General features: G+C 39.3%; 2 protein-coding genes across 3 annotated transcripts in view; both read left to right on the forward strand.

Moving 5' to 3' along the window:
* Positions 1-11,329, forward strand: part of LOC141432830 (uncharacterized) — a gene marked incomplete in the record, with an annotated part of 78,495 nt that extends 67,166 nt beyond the window's left edge. Inside the window, 11 exon segments of one of the 2 annotated variants that reach the window (XM_074094620.1) lie at positions 638-844; positions 1,404-1,590; positions 2,112-2,294; positions 2,759-2,815; positions 3,798-3,926; positions 5,315-5,455; positions 6,034-6,300; positions 6,972-7,118; positions 7,673-7,887; positions 8,393-8,518; positions 9,263-11,329. In XM_074094620.1, the coding sequence (XP_073950721.1) occupies positions 638-844; positions 1,404-1,590; positions 2,112-2,294; positions 2,759-2,815; positions 3,798-3,926; positions 5,315-5,455; positions 6,034-6,300; positions 6,972-7,118; positions 7,673-7,887; positions 8,393-8,518; positions 9,263-9,514 (1,911 nt within the window). 2 annotated transcript variants of the gene reach the window in all.
* A 1,688-nt stretch (positions 11,330-13,017) lies between these two features.
* Positions 13,018-18,747, forward strand: part of LOC141433005 (egl nine homolog 1-like) — a 29,321-nt gene continuing 23,591 nt past the window's right edge. The window contains exons 1-2 of the mRNA XM_074094843.1: positions 13,018-13,924; positions 16,156-16,275. Coding sequence (XP_073950944.1) covers positions 13,070-13,924; positions 16,156-16,275 — 975 coding nt within the window. The 5' untranslated portion in view covers positions 13,018-13,069. The remainder of the gene's footprint in view (positions 13,925-16,155; positions 16,276-18,747) is intronic.

The raw sequence follows: 18,747 nt of genomic DNA on the forward strand, positions 1-18,747 counted from the left end.
TGCTGGCCACTAACATATAGTCAACGGCCGTTATGAAGTAAATCCTGACACATTGCAAAACTATGAAGTTTCTGAATATTAACAATATGAATCATAGACAAAAATGCAATGCTTACTTGTTGCGTGCAACAGAGTAGTAAGTAATGGCATTTTTTTTCAATGGTTGATATTAACAATAATCAGGAACTTCATAGTTGTGCAATGTGTCAGGATTGTCTTCTTAGCGGCCGGGCACTAAATATAGGTATCTCCCACAAGTATTTAACCACGGACTGATTTGAAATATGTCGGACATATCTCTAAGTCCTTACTAATACGTGAGTAAGTCATGGATCTCGTCTAAATAATAATGTGAGGATATTGCGAAACAAAATTCTTGTAATAAAACTAAGGACCATTAAAAAATTACGCAAGAAATAAAATACTGACTTATTGTATCAGTTTAGAACAGCAGATACCTACTCTTAGAATTGGTATGTTCCAGTCGAAAAAGAAGTACCACTATCAGGTATCTGATTTAACGAGAGTGTTGGCGACGAGAGTGCTGGTTTCTTTCTTTCTCTGTTTATTTTCTGCTATTTTCATTGAGATAAAACTTTCAATAGAATTTTTGGTCACCTCTTAAAATCACTTTCAGTTACCTGGTACCCGCGTCTTCAACACCACACCATCTTGCGACGCTCCGGCCCCGTGTCCCGAGCCCCGCTGCAATGAGGAAGAAATATGCGCCCACGGCAGACAACTGGACAGCCAGGGCTGCCCCACTTGCGAATGCCGAGACCTCTGCGCTGAAGCCAAGTGTCGGCCTGACGAGACTTGCGAGATCGTACCGCTGGAGTGCGAGGTAAATCTTGATCTACATCAACGTCTTATATGGTATATAATCACAGACGTTGCGTTTTGCCATTTAATATTAATAACAGAAAGCCGTGTAGGCCTAGTGTAGGCCGTGGTGGCCTCTCAAGTAAAGGATCGTGGGTTCTAACCCCGGCTCGCTCCTCTAAGTTTATCAATTTCATGAGCGAAATTACATTTGAAATTTACTACGAGCTTTACAATACACTGGTGTGTGTGAAGTTCCCAATCCACACTGGGCCCGCGTGGGAACTACGGCCCAAGCCCTCTCATCCTGAGAAGAGGCCTGTACCCAGCAGTCCGACGTATATAGGCTGGGATGATGATGATGATGATTCATAACATAGATTACTTATACTAAATGGGGTAGGTAGGACTTATAAAATTATAATTTTGATTACTTTTCAAATGACCGAGTCTCCATGGGTGAACGGGTTTACGATCACGGAACCAAAACCCCAAATAATAATAAAACATAACCGAATTGATATTAACTTCCTCCTTTTTTGAAGTCTGTTAAATGATATCACGTTCTTCGTCCATCGCAGGCGGACTCCTGCCCTCCTATCGTCCGCTGCACGCCGACCCCGCAATGCCCGGAAGGCGAGCCACTCCAGGTGCCAGGCGGCACAGATATACTAACGTGTGGTCCCAATGCTGCTGCTTGCCCCTCGACGCACGCCTGCCGATTTGCTCCGCACGACACCAGGCCGCCGGTTTGCTGCCCTAAGCCACGTAAGTTAATGACATCCTAACCTTCGTCTGTCTACAATCATTATTCCGATGGTACCTACTACGTAGACGACTCTATATCTCCACTTTATAAGCCGACAAAATCTCATATGGATAGGGCATTCCTGCCCTACTATTATCATACTATTGAACCATTTTATTTATCAGCCAATGCGTCGTCACCACTAATGTCACTAACATTTTCTGTGAAAAGATTCCACAGTAGGTCACAATTCAGTCGGTTTCATAGTACAAAAGAAAATGCATTGTACAAACGTTTTCGGCAATTCCCTTGCTTGTTGCAACAGGGACTACGGGACTACAATGCGTAGGTAAAAGGTATCAAGATATCTAATAACAAACTTTGAAAACTGCCACCTTATTTAAACTACCAATGAAATATCGAAATTCGATGAGCCATAAAATGTTCTAGAGCTGGAGCTGAGAGTTTAATTAACTGTAAGACTATCTATTTGGACTTTATGTCTGATTCTACCTCACTATTCAACCAATCTTTCCCTCAGGCACAGTGTGCTTCGACGGCAAAGACGACGGCAACTGCACCACAACCACCACCACCGGCTTGAACGTGACGCGTTGGCACTTCAACCACGAGAGGAACCGCTGCGAACGTTTCAAGTACCATGGCTGCTCCGGCAACCACAACAACTTTAGGTCCAAAGAAGAGTGCAATGCTGTATGTCCTGGTGAGTTCACAACCAATATCAAAGATTGAAATGACAAGTTTACGAACGTGGAAGACCAAATGAAACTGTTAATGAAAATAACCTATGAACTAGATACCTGAAGAAGTATACGAAAAACGATATATTACTTTCCAGCGTTTGTGTGTTATGGTGATTTAAAGACAAGAAATGAGGATCTGGAAATATAGTAGGTAAATAAGATCACAATTTTAGAAAAAAAATAAGACACCTAACACAAGTAGTAAAGTAAATATGGTTTATGACAATGAATTCGCTAATAAAATGGGAAACAGATTTCGTATATCAGTGTTAATAAACACACTTTGTTTGTTTGACTTCTGTCCAAATATTAGATTAGTCATCTTGTGATGATAATTATCCAAGTTCTAGAGTTCCATAATAGCGTGTCCAAATTACCCAAAAGTCAAACCTAATATATTTTATTCACTTACATCTTATAACAGCTGCTGGTGCCAAATTGACCAAGGTGAAGAAAAACCGGGATCAAATTGAAATAGAAGGCACGTGTACACTATTACAATATGTGTTGTGTTGACAATGCCAGTAACGATTTGACAAAAGGGATAGCACTTGAGTTTTTAATAATAGCACGTGAATGAATGAATCTGATATGCTAAAGTATCAAATTACTAACAGGGAATCTTGAAAACAAATGTACTCGGATCTTAATCAGAATGTAAAGTCAACTGTCAATTGGTAGTCATTAGACTGAGATGATAGGAGATCTTTTCTTTAACGTTCTTCAAAAATCTTTTTTTCTACTGATTTTCTCTTTGCCATTACTTTTACTCTTCTGAATTCCAACAATGCTCATCTACAGTTGGGTTTTCATTCTGATTATAGGTAGCTAAAATATATTCTGTGCGATTTGAAATCACTCTGCATGTATCTTTATGTGATACCTTTCTGGCAGCTTTCACTAAAACATTATCACGTCGCATTGTCGCATAATTTGCTACTTTCACTGTTTTTTTTTCTACAACTTCTGTAGCACTTTACTCAATTTTGTGTTTACCTACTCCAAATGTTTTTCGTCTCTCTGACCATTCAAATTGTTTTTCTACCATAAAACGTCATCTGAATTGTATAACTACTCGTATAATTTCCCCTGAATAACTTTTATACTTAGTAGTTACGATTTCGTAAGCACGTAGGTAACAGTAATATGTTTAGAGGGAGAAGATTTCTCTTTCATCGAAAGCGTTGATATATTTACAGATGCGGTGAATAATGTTTTTCCATCATATTTTCATCATAGTTCGTATTTATCTTGCTTTGTCAACTAGTTTAGAAAAGCTAATTGAAAAAACAAGATAAAACGAACTTATCCGACAAAATACAATGGAAAAACATTAGGTATTCACTAGTTCTGTACGACATTTTTTATTCGCAAGCGCTTGTATTGATTAATTTTATGATCGCTTTTGGGAAAATATTGAAATAAAGCCAGCTTAATTGGATTTTAACCCCTTATCTTTTCAGTTTTAAGTCCCTGCGAGAGGTTGCGGGAGAAAAACGAAATCGCCGAGAAGAAATACGGGAAGGGAACATTTATTCCGAAATGTGACGTGTCTGGTGCGTGGGAGTCCGTGCAGTGTATGACACACATCGGTGAGAGCACACTTAAAATCAAAATTATTTTCACTTCTCATGTTCTTAAAATGTTACTTTAGTCTCTACATATCGGGACTAAAGCTCCTTTTTAGGGTTCCGTAGCCAAAATGGCAAAAACGGAACCCTTATAGTTTCGCCATGTCTGTCTGTCTATCTGTCTGCCTGTCTGTCTGTCGTCTGCGGCTTTGCTCAGGGACTATCAATGCTAGAAAGCTGTAATTTTGCACGAATATACCGGGTGTGGCCTGTAATACGAGCAAAAAATTAAAACATAGATCCTTCTCGTCAAAATGAACAACATTAGTTCAGCGAATCTTCCTTTTTTCATACGAATTAAATACTGCTATCAATGTACGCCAGCCATCCTAGAACCCAACTGACGTCGCCTGTCACGCTAAAAACATCAAGCATTTCGCTTTACATTGCTTCTTCGAATAAACTTAAAAGTGTAATAAAAATTAAAAAGCTAACTATTTTTTAAAATTCGCTGAACTAATATTGTTCAGTTTGACGAGTATGATCTATGTTTTAATTATTTGCTCATATTACAGGCCACACCCGGTTTAATGTTAACTATGCCCACAAAATGGTATAATAAAAAAAAACAAAAAAAATATTTTTTTTAGTACCTCCTGTCCATTACTCAAGCGTACGTTTTTAATATATTGTAATTTTGAACAAAACATTGTTTTTTTTCCTCGCATTAAAAGTGAAAAGTAGTGTTTAACGCGAGACTAAACAACCATAATGCCACTCGAACTATAGCCACCCTCGCTCTGAGCAAAGCTGAAAATGAGGCCCCCCAGCAGTAGAAGCAGTGGCGTAGCTACCGGAGGGCTAGACGGAGCAGTGCTCCGGGAACCCCAAGCTCGGAGGGCCCCTCGGACTCTGAATTACAAACTATAAATTGAACTAGTGAAAATTTTCTCCCACATTCGGAATACGGATCAAACGATTTTAAATAGTTTAGTTGGGGCCCTAGTTGATTTTTTGCCCCACGCCACCTATCTAGCTACGCCACTGATTAGAAGTATGCCCTAAGCATATTTTTTTAAGGAATCAAGCCTTAATCAAGAGAACTTGCGGACATTTGGAAACTCCCCGGGACTGGCCCTATACATACTACGAAACGCAAAATTCGAACTTCGTATCATGCCGTCCCGCTGACGCCAATATTATTTAATACGAGAGTGAGAGGGACGGTACGATACGAACTTCGATTTTCGAATTTCGTGGTACCCCCTGGAGGCCCGGTACGAGACGCCCCTTCCACCCTACTATTAATCCGCCACTGGTTTCCCAAAGAGATGCGCTAGAGTACCTACTTGCCTGTGCAGCTCACTTAAATCACAAACACCTCGTTGTAACCCAACCTTATTCCTCAGACGTGTGTTGGTGCGTGAGCTCCCGAGGCGAGCCTCTGAAGGGCTCCCTCGTGCGGGGCGCCAAGCCCTCGTGCAACTTCCGGCAGGCGCGCAAGTGGGCCCCACGGGATCCCATGGATGAGAAGGCCCGAGCTGATGAAGGTAAAACAATTAACGATTTCTAAAAAATCTAGGTTTTAGAATCGAAACTCTATAGTGGACATTAAAGTTGCACACTCTAATCCTATTTCATCATATCTGCCGTAGGACGTCCACTGTTGGACAAAGGTCTCCCCCACATAATACCTCCAGTTGCTTCGGTTGCAAGCGGCTTGCATCCAACGTGAACCCACGGATTTTTCTACAACTTATACTGTTATAAAAGCGAAAGTTTATGGACGTGTTTGTTTGTTAATCTTTCACGCTATAAAGGCTGGACGGAAACCTGGGGTTCCGTGGTCCTGGCGCAGGGGATCCGCAATCAAAACCAAAATTTAGATGTAAAATGTATAAACGAGTCATAGAAGAATTTTTATGGGTCCGCTGATCAGGGCAAGAAGGTGGCACTAAAGAGTCCGACTTGGAAAAAAAGTTGATAACCAGTGAAAAAATTAGTCAAGCGATTTTGTGCACTTAGGTAAACACAGGTGCATGATGGCGCCCTATCAGCTAGAACCACTGAAAACTTTCTCACTAAAGTAAAATAGCTACTGAAATATTAAAAAATCTTCTTTCCACAGTGCTAGAAGAGCTCATAAGACAGATGACAGCATACCGCATAGAAGAATTCGAAGAATATGACGAAGAAATGGAGTTGGGTTCTCATAACGACGAGCCTCTTGACGACGCTAACGATGACCTTCAGGCTCGCGAGCCTGAGGAAGTAGCGCGGGGGGAGGTGGTGGAGCCGAGACTCGTAGACAGCGTGAAACTGTTAGACCTGGACGTGCCGGAGAAGACTGTGTTCAAGACCAAATGTCAGCTGCTACAGGAGGAGGCTGAGAACGGTGAGTGATGGAGATTTTAGTGTTCAAATAGTTTCAAATACTTTAGCGAATTAATTATAATAAATTGCGAAATTATAGCGAATGTTATCAATGAACTGGTAGCTTGACTGGCAGATTGTTAGGTCAAATAGGTGAGGGTTCTGAGTGTTCGCAGTCTAATTCGTGGTTTCACATCACACCAAGCCGCGACGCTGCACATTTATTTCAATGGAATATGCCACACGGTTTCAATCTAACGGAATGCCGCATTTCACAGTGCAAAGATTCACAATTATGTATTTAAATTCCGTGAATCCGTTCTGTTGTGTTTCGGCGTGGAGAGTAAGACAGCCGGTGAAATTACTGGCACTTAAGGTATCCCATCTTAGGCCTCTAGGTTGGCAACGCATCTGCCATCTCTTACCATCAGGAGACCCACTTGCTCGTTTGCCATCCAGTCAAATAAAACAAAAAAAAAATATATATACATTATAATTGCCACGTCAGTGCTATTAATATTGTATTATTGCACGTCACAAAGCAGTAGGTAGGTACAGTGATAACATAATAAGGTACCTACATTATACCATCTTTGCCGAACGAGCACACTGAGCCCATGTCCATGGCCTTTTCTCGTACCCTAAGACGGTTTTGGTTACATAATATTGCACTTTGGTATTGTTCTATTCCAGGCGTGGACGGCCCGCGGCCGCGCTGCCTGGCCGACGGCTCGTTCTCCCCGCGGCAGTGCGCCCGCGGCCGCTGCTGGTGCGTGGACGCAGCCGGCCAGCGCCGCTCGCCTGCCAACATCCCTGACGTGCCCGCGCCTGATCCTTGCCGTGAGTAGACAAGCGACCTGACCCTTACAGAGAGTAGTCAGGCATTAGTAGACAGCGCGCGGCCGCGCTGCCTCACTGACGGCTCGTTCTCTCCGCGGCAGTACGCCTCATCCTTGCCGTGAGTAGACTGTAGTGACACAGGATTGCTTAGCTTGCGATATGGCTAACACCTGTCTGTAACTTCAATAGTCTCTCGCCCACCCTGCATACTGACCTAAGCTGTATCCATGAGCAATAAAAATAATCATATTGCGAGAAAATCTATCATTTGGAACATTCCTTAAGAACCAGTTAAAAGCTATCCAAACCACCATCCACAAAAGACCTGACCTTTACAGAGAGCAGAAAAAATAGTAGACAGGCTGAGGCAGTGCGCCCGCGGCTGCTGAATCCTTATCAGTAGTAACTTTAAAAGTGAAAACACATAAATTCCGTATGACTCTGAAATGCAAAGCCAGACGGCTTCGAACTCACGACCTTCCGCTTGAGAATCCATAGGTCAAACCCCTAGACCACCCCAGTTTTTTTTAAAGATTGCATCATTTCTTTTACAGTCCAAACGCAAGTCGACTCCGCTTCCCTAGAGCTGGAAATCATAGGCACCGACGTGGCAGCCGGGGAACGCGCTCGTGTTCTTCTATCGACCCGACTCGCCATGCTCGGGGCAAGAGTGCCCGTCGTGATGTCCAGAGACAAGAGTACGACGAGGCTAAGGGCCATGCTAGCTGGCCCGAGAGCTGCCGATATCGTGTACCACGTTGAGAACTTGGTGAGACCATCATTATTTTGGTAACAAGAAAGAAATAGGTACGTCAGTCCATTTTGGATTCAAAAATTTCGTTCATAGTCTACGAGTGCCATTGGATTGGAGCCTATAGCAGCATCGCAAGACAAACTACTGTACCAATGTATGTACAGTCAAAGCAACTGAATCGCGTACCAAGGAGCCGTTTCGTTGCAGATGCCATATGACATTTTATAGTATAAAAGCTTAAGAAATTCCTCGAATGTACGAAACGGGGTGATATTTTTAGAATGATAGATAAGTAGATAGTAATTTGTATTGTTTCTATCTTTGGTGATGTGAATCTGTAGCTTTATTAAAAACTTGCAAAAACGCCGCACAACTTAAATACCTACCTTCGAAATGTTTCGATATTACTTAGTAATTAAGGTTCCAAAGACACACTAGAACAAAGTCCTACCGAAATCTCGAAAGTAATTATAAATTCCGGCAGTGAATACGAATATTCAAAAAATTCTAACCCTTTCAGGTGAAGCAAGAAAAACTATCAGGCGGCAATCAGCCAGGCGCTCTCGGCGCGGACGTCATCCGCAGTGAATACCGCCTGGCTGCGCCCGCGCCGCTCGTGCAACGCGAGATACTCAGCGAGTCCACAGTACGTACCGCTACACAGTCACATACTTATTCATTCTCCCATCCAATACTAGATGGCGTTAGAGCCATGACGCCATTTGTGTAGTTATCCGCCATATTGTATTTTATAATTTTGTAGGGCCGTCTTGCAGGAAAAAATAAATCTAGATTTAGTAGTTAAGCCAGGCTTAAGCTTGACAGTTCCATACAATTTGACACTACTAAACTGAGCTTAACGCTAACTCGAGATTTATGTGTTTCCACTGTTTCCAGCAAGTAGCCATAAGTCCCAATTCTCACTGATCTCACGTGGAAACTATAGCTCAAGCCCTCTCGGTCTGAAAGGACGCCTGTGTACAGCTGTGCACAGGAGAGACATACAGATGAGAGGATGATGTTTGATTGTTTGTGAAAGTCAAATCTTGCTAGTCCAATTTCACTCATTCATTTCTGCAATGTAGTTTGGATGAAAATGCATAACACATCTACAGTCAGAAAAATAAATGTTTAGCAAAACCTTATAATAGGTAATGTTACTCAAAATACTTTTGTTTACTTAACTCATATACTCGTAATCCATTATAATGTGTATGATATTACTCCAGTCACAATGCAGATACTCAGTTTCAGCGCTATTTACCTACCCTTTGATTTTAGAAATATCCACCCAACTTTTGAAAAACAGAATGGTGAATGAGTTTCCTGATAACATATCTAATAAAAACCTTAAGAGTATTGCTGTTTTTTATTTATTTATTTTCTACAGGTATCAGCCGCAACGTCCTACCACACAGCGCTGATCGTCCTGGCGGCGTCATCAGCCTTCATCATCAGCGTGCTTTGCGTGCTGGTCATGCTATACCGGGGTCGCTTGCAGCGGGAGCCCCATAAAGCAGAGAGGTTCATGCCCCCAGCGCCCCCCGTTTATGTCCTCTCAGCAGACGAGAAGGCCGAACTCGCGATGGCCTTACATCCCCCTCTACCAATCCCCCCAGAACCTGACAACACGAGAGTTTAAGTCCAAACTGTTCAAAAGTCTGATTCGTTTTTGTTTTTAGATTAGGCTCAGTGTCCTGTATTTGAATTTGAACGGGCGAAAAATAGCATGAATGTTGCTGAAAAAAAGTGACTGTATATTTGTGTCTAATACAGGTGATACGTGTTGATCTAAACCAACCCTTGATTTTATCTCTCATTCTTCTTTGTAAAAAGTGTGTAATCCATCCAGTAAAAATATATTCATAGATTTTCCGAAACTTGTACCACACAGTAATTTTACGCTAGAAACCACTTATTTCATTATCTGTGCTGAAAAGACATCTGACGTTTAGCAGTCGTATTTTCATTATTAATAGTGACAGGTAAAGTAAAAATGGGGTCCAAAAATACATGTCTAGGACGTAAATACGATTCTGATCGTTTCCTTTGCCAAGTCGATTCAATCGAGTTTCGGCCTTGCATTGATAGTATTGTAATTATAAGTTATTTTAAGGTCTACTGTTAAGCAGTGTATAGACGTGCGTCGGTGAACGCGACGCACGCCTGTACGCATCTTAGTTCCTCTCGTTGGGTCTCGTTCTTTTTTTTATTACGACAAAATAAGCTGCACCAATAAAAAAAGATTCATAAGTGTCGTCTAATCAACAGCTTCCCGCCATTTATACTGAAGTTGAATGCGCGGTCAACCCAAAAAGAAAACTCTTAGTAACTGTCAGATTTGTAACATACAGAATGCTACTGTAAAATATTTCACATTAATTTAATATTTAAGTTACCTAGGTTCTATTTCATTTATTGTCGCTTTTTAGGTAGTCTGTAGACTTTCTGTAGATGAAGTGAGCATAAGCGAGATAAGTAGCTTTTTGACACTATTTTGTAATCAGTTTTTTACTGGTGCAGGTTTAAAGTTACATATTATATTTTATAGTTTTGCAACTTTATTGATTTGGGTGGTTTCCATGCCATGATAACAATATCTATAATGGAGTCTGACCAGTGAGTCCTGGCACAAGCAATGCAAAGAAAACCTCGTTGTAGCAATCCTAAAAATTTGTCCAGCAAACAGTAATGTTAATCAAAATTGAATTATGATACATGTAAAGCTACGTAATTTACATTCGCACAAATATATAATTAATATTGTACATAGAAAAAAAACTCAAAATAATTAAAGAAATATTTGAACCATCTCATATGTCCGTGATGACGAAAGTGATAAATAATTTCTAGGCTTTGAATTGATTAATTATTATGGTTCAGATACGTCTGAATTAATAATAAAATCCATGCAGTTTTTTACATTCATTTTTAATGCATGAATCGCATGAGTCGCTTCTGTAGACCCTGTTGCGTATTTGTGACAGTTGTTTATAAATAAAGGTATATTGTGTTGTAATTTTTTTTGCCTCTATTCTAAGCAGCTTCGAATCGCTGGTCAGCAGGGCTAATCCAAAATTCGAAGATCGAAGTTCGTGTCGTTCGGTCCCTCTGACACTTATACTATTTAATACTAGAGCGAAAAGGATGGTACGATACGAACTTCGGAGTAGGCCCTCAGGCACTAATAATAAAGACGCGGCTCGACGTAGAACTAATCTAGTCTGTTACTCGTTTTCCATCTTATCATCACAAAACATGATCATTTCCCTCTCGCACCAATTTTGTAAATAACTGTAGTTATTAATTATCGAAATTTTCAAATGTAAAGAAATGTTGGTTGTTGAGTAAGTGAATTCCCAGTTGTACTGTTTTTATCAAAAGCAATTTAAGAGATTATAAAATATGAATTTACTTCTGTATTATAATGTTTACTTAATAAATGAATAATTTTGTAGTTCGTTTTTATTATTTCCCACATCTATTTTAGAAGGACGACTAGTAACAGTCAAGGAAACTGAATCACGTACCAGGGTGGAACCTTTGTGCTACTAATGTCAGACATTTGCCAAAGAAATCATAGCGAAATTGATTATAAAAAGGTTCCACCCTGGTCCGTGGTTCAGTTTCTTTGACTGCAGATGAAAAGTTGCTCATTGCCAATTGCCCATCGGTAGCTATTGTCGACAAAGATGTGATTAGATTTTAAGCAGTTAATAAAATGAATCACGTAAAGTGGTTTTATTTCTATTGAAAAAGATGAGCAGACGACAGCAACCGAGAGAGACTAGTTGCGCTTTGTTTATATATATATATATTGTACATAAAATTCTTCCTGTACATATACATACTTACTTCAAACAATGAGGCTGTTTCATTCAAAACAACCAAACATCCCCAAAACTATAACTGTTGATTTTGTTATCATAGATCACAGATATATTAATGCGAAACGACACATTTAGAAAGTGTTCTGTAGAAATTTGGTACCAAAACAGGTTATAGGCCTAATAATAAGCGATCTTCTTTGTGCATTGCTATCACTAAATAACACTGTTTGAAGAACATGAACATATTACAAGCATTTTCAAAACCAGGGAACGGATATAAAATATGAAAACACGATTGAATTGGCCAAATCCCTTTCATCATCATTATCATGTCAGCCGAAAGACGTCCACTGCTGGACATAGACCTCCCCCAAGGCTCTCCACTCAGACCGGTCTTCATCATCATCCCAACCTATATACGTCCCACTGCTGGGCACAGGTCTCCTCTCAGAATGAGAGGGCTAGGGCCGTAGTTCCCACGCGGGCCCAGTGCGGATTGGGAACTTCACACACATCATTGAATGGCTTCGTAGGTTGTGCAGGTTTCCTCACGATGTTTTCTTTCACCGTAAAGCTCGTGGTAAATTTCGCAAATGTAATTCCGCACATGAATTTCGAAAAACTCAGAGTGGTCTTGTAAATCCCTTTACTTTTAACAAAAGTAAAAAGCTACAACCAGAAAATCTAGGTACTTTATTGACTAATTGACTACACCTACTTTCGTAAATGAACGTTATCGCTTTGCTCTAAAACCCCTTTTGTCAAACCCTGTCAGACCGCTAAACCGACGGTCCAACGCGGCTGGACCAGTCGGGATGAGGTTTTTGTTTGACGCGCTGATGACTTGCTTAAAAGAATCCATGGCACGCCACTTGATTGTTTTGCCCATGTATCAGCAGTAAATTTCCAAAAAACTCTATTTTAACACACGAAGTACTAAACTCAACAAGTCGCAGAATAGATTTTGTTTTGTGTTACAAGCTCAAATGTCTGTTTTCTTATACTCTTTTTGGTCTGTTTGCCGATGACATTTAAATAATGTTGCCACTCAAATAATAGCTGGGTACAGCTTTCATTAGCCAAACAAACAAAGCAATGTTTTTTTGTCTAACAAAGTTAAACAAAGAGCCTTAACTGATCGTTAAATTAATTTTATTTACATAATTGCTTTATAAGTCGCTGATTCCACCAATGTCGAAGTTGTAAAAGGCACTATCGGTACCATGGATCGGTACCAATCGGTACTAAAATCGCTTAGTTAAAAACAGAAAACGCCATTGAATATGACAGTTGCAACTGTCAACTCACTGACAGTCGCGTACGACCAAGGAAAGGACTTCGTTTTCTTTCACTTTAATCGCTTCAGAATGAATCAAGAAGGCGCACAGGCTTGTTGCGCCGTTTGCAACAGCAAGACAGTAAGGAGATGTTCGCGCTGTCTCAGTATTAATTATTGTAATAAGGAACATCAGCGCCAGGACTGGAAAAGACATAAACCCGAATGCATACCCAAGACTGCAAAACAAGGTTCGAGCATCAATAAAAACGGTGAAGCTTCAACATCCAGCACAGACGTTACGAGAATAAGGGATTCGTTGGACAGATTAGTCAGTGGAGCCAGCAGCGAACCGGAGACCAGGGAACCCGGTAGTGCAACAAGTGATACGAGACGTTTGAAAAAAACGAAGAATAAAAACCCACATAAAGAGGGTAGTGTTAGTGAGAAAAAAAACTCGGTAAATTCGCGACCGAACTCAGCCGTGTTGACAAACAATAGCGTGATCTCTAGTGTTTTATGTGATAACAAGGACAAAGTCAAAGGCAGTGCCATAACTTACGAGGGGTCGTCAGAACAGGACATTTTAAGTGAAACAGCTCAACAGTTGACTGCTGTGGACTTTTCTACTGGGAATTCCATACACGTTGTTAGGCCAGCCAAGCCTGAGGCTAACATGTTGGCGGTAGCGGGTTACTCGGGGGAGCAGACTGCTCCAATGAGAGAATACCCAGAAGCAACCCTTCAAGGGACTACTGCGCCTTTTACGCAGCCTCAAAACAGTTTCCTAATAGACCCCAATGATAGGTGGTATGATATCTGCCAGCAAGTGATTAGAGACATGACCCAGTATGGGCTCTGTGTGTTGGACAATTTCTTAGGCAAAGAAAGGGGACACTTAGTGTTAAGAGAAGTGCTCAACATGTACAAATCGGGAATATTTCAGGTAAGAATTTTAAAATTAATTTAATTGTTCATCATAGCTTTTTTATTGGTATTCTTTTAAAACAAGTTAGTAAACAATTAAAAATAAACTTTTTGGTATGAATATACGTCTGGCTGGGTAAAGAGGAGGATCAAATGTATACTGAGCGGCTAAAAATTCTGGCCCTCAAATTTTGTGCCAGTGAGTATAAGAAACTTTTTTTTCTGAAAAAAGTAATAATGGCTAAGTTTGCTAGAGAATAATTTGTTTTTAATTGGCTAGAGAAGATAGATACTCCACATTATTATTGTAAACATTCTTCCTTTGCCATGGTTTCCTTTGGTGGTGGTGGTGGGGTGATGGTGATTTCCTTGCTTGTTTTTTTTGGAGCTACTATGTGATAGTGAATAATAAAATTACTATTCAATTGTTTGTTACTGTCTATTCGCCATGTTTTTTGAGGTCCAGTCACAAGTGTAAAAAAATTAAAAATTCAAATATATCAAAATAATCATTGAATAATTCTAAATTAGGCCTTTACCCATCAAGTATCTGTTGCTTAATATACTTTGGTATCAATTTTCAATGCAGAATAAAAAAAAACAAATCCTAGATTTCTTCACTAAAAATACTAGGTAGGTAAACCATACAGTAATTAGCCACGTTACAGTAATTGCCCACTTGAATTTTTTATATGAAACAACAATAATACAAATAATTTAATGATAAAAGCGGCTAGATTATTATAATTAGCATGATATTTGTTATGATTTATCACCACTTTTCTTTGTAAGTTTTTGATTTAATTTAAGTGGGCAGTTACTGTACCGTGGCCAATTACTGTATGGTTTACCCTATAACTGTTCCTTTACTAGAAATTCATTCATTCATTTGATATCATATTTTTTACTGCTTCTGGGTTTTTATTATTTTAATGTTTCAGCTTTTTTTTTATGAATTGACTGTACATTTTAATGGTACTTGGACGCGTGCGGCATATCACAAAATGTTTCTTTAACGGCACCCTTTATTTTTTTGTTTTAATTCTATCTCTAGTGGTTAAACATTGCAAAACTTGGAATGTAATTAGAGGGATATATACCACATAATCAATATTGTCAAAAACCAGTAACTTCAACTTTTTCGTTTTTGAAAACCGGTTGCTTTAGGTTTGCACCCACTACTGCCAATGTCTCCTGATAGCACAAAAACCAGTAAATGAAGCGTGTTGTACACTTATTTAAAAAAAAAATATGTTGTAGAGGCAATCAATATAAATTATGACTTGGTAAGTTCCAGCTATCTATTACGGTTTTCTAAATATAGCTCTAGACATACAGGGTTCCACATAGGCGTAAAGGCGTATATAGAGGGGGGGGCGGGTGGACAGTATGGTCTAGTGCCTACCCCAGGATGGTTGGCTACCAATTCAAAATTCTATAATACTGATATCTTCACACAGACAGCCCCCCCCCCCCTAGATAAGCCAATGGGGTGCCGTTTGTCAGCATTTTGATATAAAACCCTAAAAAGAGAGTGTAATAGTATATTGTCACTGTGTTGTAAAGGTACTTTGTAATTGTTCTAGATTATGTATGGCCTATTAAAATTCCTTTCTTTTTTATCACCTGATATCATTGTTATTTTCTGTGATTAGCCACAGCATTGCAAACATCTGATTGTTGTTATCAAAGATTATTCAGCTACTTCGCAGAAAAAAGGTAATGAAAAATATATTAGACCTGTCATGTCAAACTGTTTTTGTACAATATTTAAAAAATACAAAAACATGGTAATTAAAATCTGTTGGGTTTTGTTATAATAAGACATAGCTCATTGCGTGTGTTTAAATTTCTGATCTATTGAGCAGTATTCATAAAAAAACACTAACGATAAAGTAACTATTTTGCAAGTTTTCTGGTAATGCACTCTTGGCTTAGTTATAATATTATATCATTGTCACATTAAATAAATTTAAAGCAAATTGAATTACACTAGTTAACATAAAAGATAACACCAATATATATAGCGGTATGAAATGCGTAAATTATAATAAGCTAACATAGTATACCCTGTGTCAATCCAATTTAATGAGAGTGTAAACAAAGACGCCATTTCATACGCCACCAAGTGATACCAAATGTGCTATTCCTAGTGATATCTCGAGTGTGTGTTTGCTCCATATTCACAAGATAAATCCAATTTTACCGAGTGTCCATGTTTATTGTTTACTGATGCTGTGCTCTCTGCAGGCAGGCCAACTGGTCTCAAACCCGAGCAGCACAGAGGCGCAGACAGTCCGGAGCGACAAGATCGCCTGGATTGATGGAAAGGAGCCCTACTGCTATTATATCAATAAGCTAATTAGTCAAGTAAGTAATAAGTGTAATAATCTTTTTTTTTCATATCTTTTTAGACTTCTTTTTTATTTTTATCTGAACACCGAAGCTAACCGATAGTGTCTTTTTCAACCTCGACATTGGCGGAATCATCGATAGTTTCGATGGAGCTATTTTTTTTTCTAAAAAATTGATTGATTTATTTATTTTTAATAAAAGCTTCTTTTTGCTGACTGTACTTTTTGTTGACTGTACTTGCATTGTCATGCAATCGTATGTATACCAAATGTCAATTCAATTCAACCACTGAAAGTGGATCAAAATGAGATTTCAAAATTTAACCCAAACAAACAGCAAAACGCTGGTAAATGGAGCCCTATCACTTTCCGTTCATTACTTTCTTAGTGTGTCTCTCATGACAGAGTTGCGCGAGATAATTATAGCGATAATTCTTCATCATCATCATCAGCTGAAAGAAGTCCACTGTTCAACAAAGGCCTCCCCCTTAGAATGCCACAATGAGCGACAACTCGCCTCTTGCATCCACAGTTGTCTGCAAGTCTCCCGTCGTCGATCCACCTAGGCCTTGTCGGCGCGTCGTCTTCCAGACCCAGTTCGTGGTCATTCGATCCCCCAACGATCTGTTCTTTGATTGTTGATTTCTTGTTAGTTGAAGCTACTTGAAATGTAGTGGAGATGCTTGGCACGTGATCGGTTGTACCTCTGTCGGGATTTTCCCCGTCAACTCACGGTCTTGTGAGGAAAATCGTTCTATGTTTACTTGTTTAGTTGTTTGAGTGCCATTAGAAAGTGGTGAAAAATTGTGCTGATTTTGATACGAGTTGTTAGTGAACCTGACTACGAAGCTTGAAGTCCCGAGTTCGACAGAACAGAATATTTATTTTCGAGCAGTTTAATGTTATATACTAATGACGAAAATTTTACTTTTTATTTTTTATTTTTTAGCGCTCGGTTTTTGCATTGAGGTTTTTAAACACGTTTTTTTCTAACTTTTTCTTGCAAACATAACCTCGTGACAATTACCGTTTTGCAGTGATGCGCGAACAGTTCTTCAATTCATATTTTTTATTTAATAGTTAATCTTGACTACTAGATAGATGATTTTCGGATGTTATTTTCAAGTAACGTGATTGCAAAATCGTTGCCTTGGTCAAAATCACTGGTTGGAGGCAAGAGAGATATAAGAATACCTATCCCATAGTTAAATATTTTCCCCGATGATAATGATAAAGAAAAGAAAGAAAGAAGACATTTAATTATTCACATTCACAAAGATACACAAATACAACAAAATTTAAAAATAAGAATAAACAACAAAAATAAAGAAAACAAAAAAAAACAAACATGAAAATTACCATCATGATGATGATGATGATCATGATGGTGATGATACAATCCTAGTATGTAGGTATTATGTTTTATGTTATTAATTTATTGGTTTTACGAATCAGCGATGACTGTACTTACTTTACTGCACCTAACGTACCTAGTATTACATAGGAACCTTCGTATAGTCACGTATGTTTGCCACTTGTAAATAAATAGTTACCTACTCAGAGATAAAACTTCATTAAGTACAATGTGAGTAATTCTTAAATATGAAATAATGTAGGTACAGTTCAAAAGTATGCAATTGTTTGTCACATACAAATAGCAGTCCGCGTGGGTGTCCTAAATCATTAATGGACCTGTAGGGCTACTACGAAATTCGAAGTTCGTATCGTACCATCCCTCTCACTTTCGTATGAAATAATTAGAGATGAAACGGATAGTGGTTTGGCCGGATACCGGATATTCGGCGGGGCCGTTGGCCGGATAGCCGGATATTCGGCTTAGTTTTACGTACAATTAAATTAAGCTAATTTGAACATGCGCATGACACTCCGTGCAGATTGCAATTGCAACTTGTAGAGTATAATTAATTAACTTAGGGGCTGTTTCACCACCCATTGATTAATTTTAACTGATGGATAAATATGATGTCGTTTCTGTTTGTTTTGTTTGAATAGACGCGAGACGGTATCACATTTATCCGTCAGTTAAAATTAATCAATGGGTGGTGAAACAGCCCCTTAGAATAATAAACTGATGTCAATAATTGATAAATTCATAAATAAACACCAGTTTTTAATCATAACTATAAGTTTTTTACCATCCGGATAGTACGCAACTATCCGGTATTCGGCCGAATAGTAAAATAGTGGCCGGATAGGCCGGATACCGGATACTGGTCGGATATCCGTTGCATCTCTAGAAATAATATTAGCGACAGCGGGACGGTACGATACGAACTTCGTATTTTCGAATTTCGTAGTAGCCCTCCTGAGCCTCTAGTGTTGCGTTTCAACAAAACATTCGTTTACTATTCGAAGACGTAAGTAAATCGAGCGTTCGATGGTCGATACCAGACGATACGTAACCGCCACATGTCCACGGTGCGGCGTCGTCACCCGTTTTCGTTACGATACGCGGACGAAATAGTTT

Source organism: Choristoneura fumiferana, chromosome 11, assembly GCF_025370935.1.
Source record: "Choristoneura fumiferana chromosome 11, NRCan_CFum_1, whole genome shotgun sequence".
NCBI classification, from domain to species: Eukaryota; Metazoa; Arthropoda; class Insecta; order Lepidoptera; family Tortricidae; genus Choristoneura; species Choristoneura fumiferana.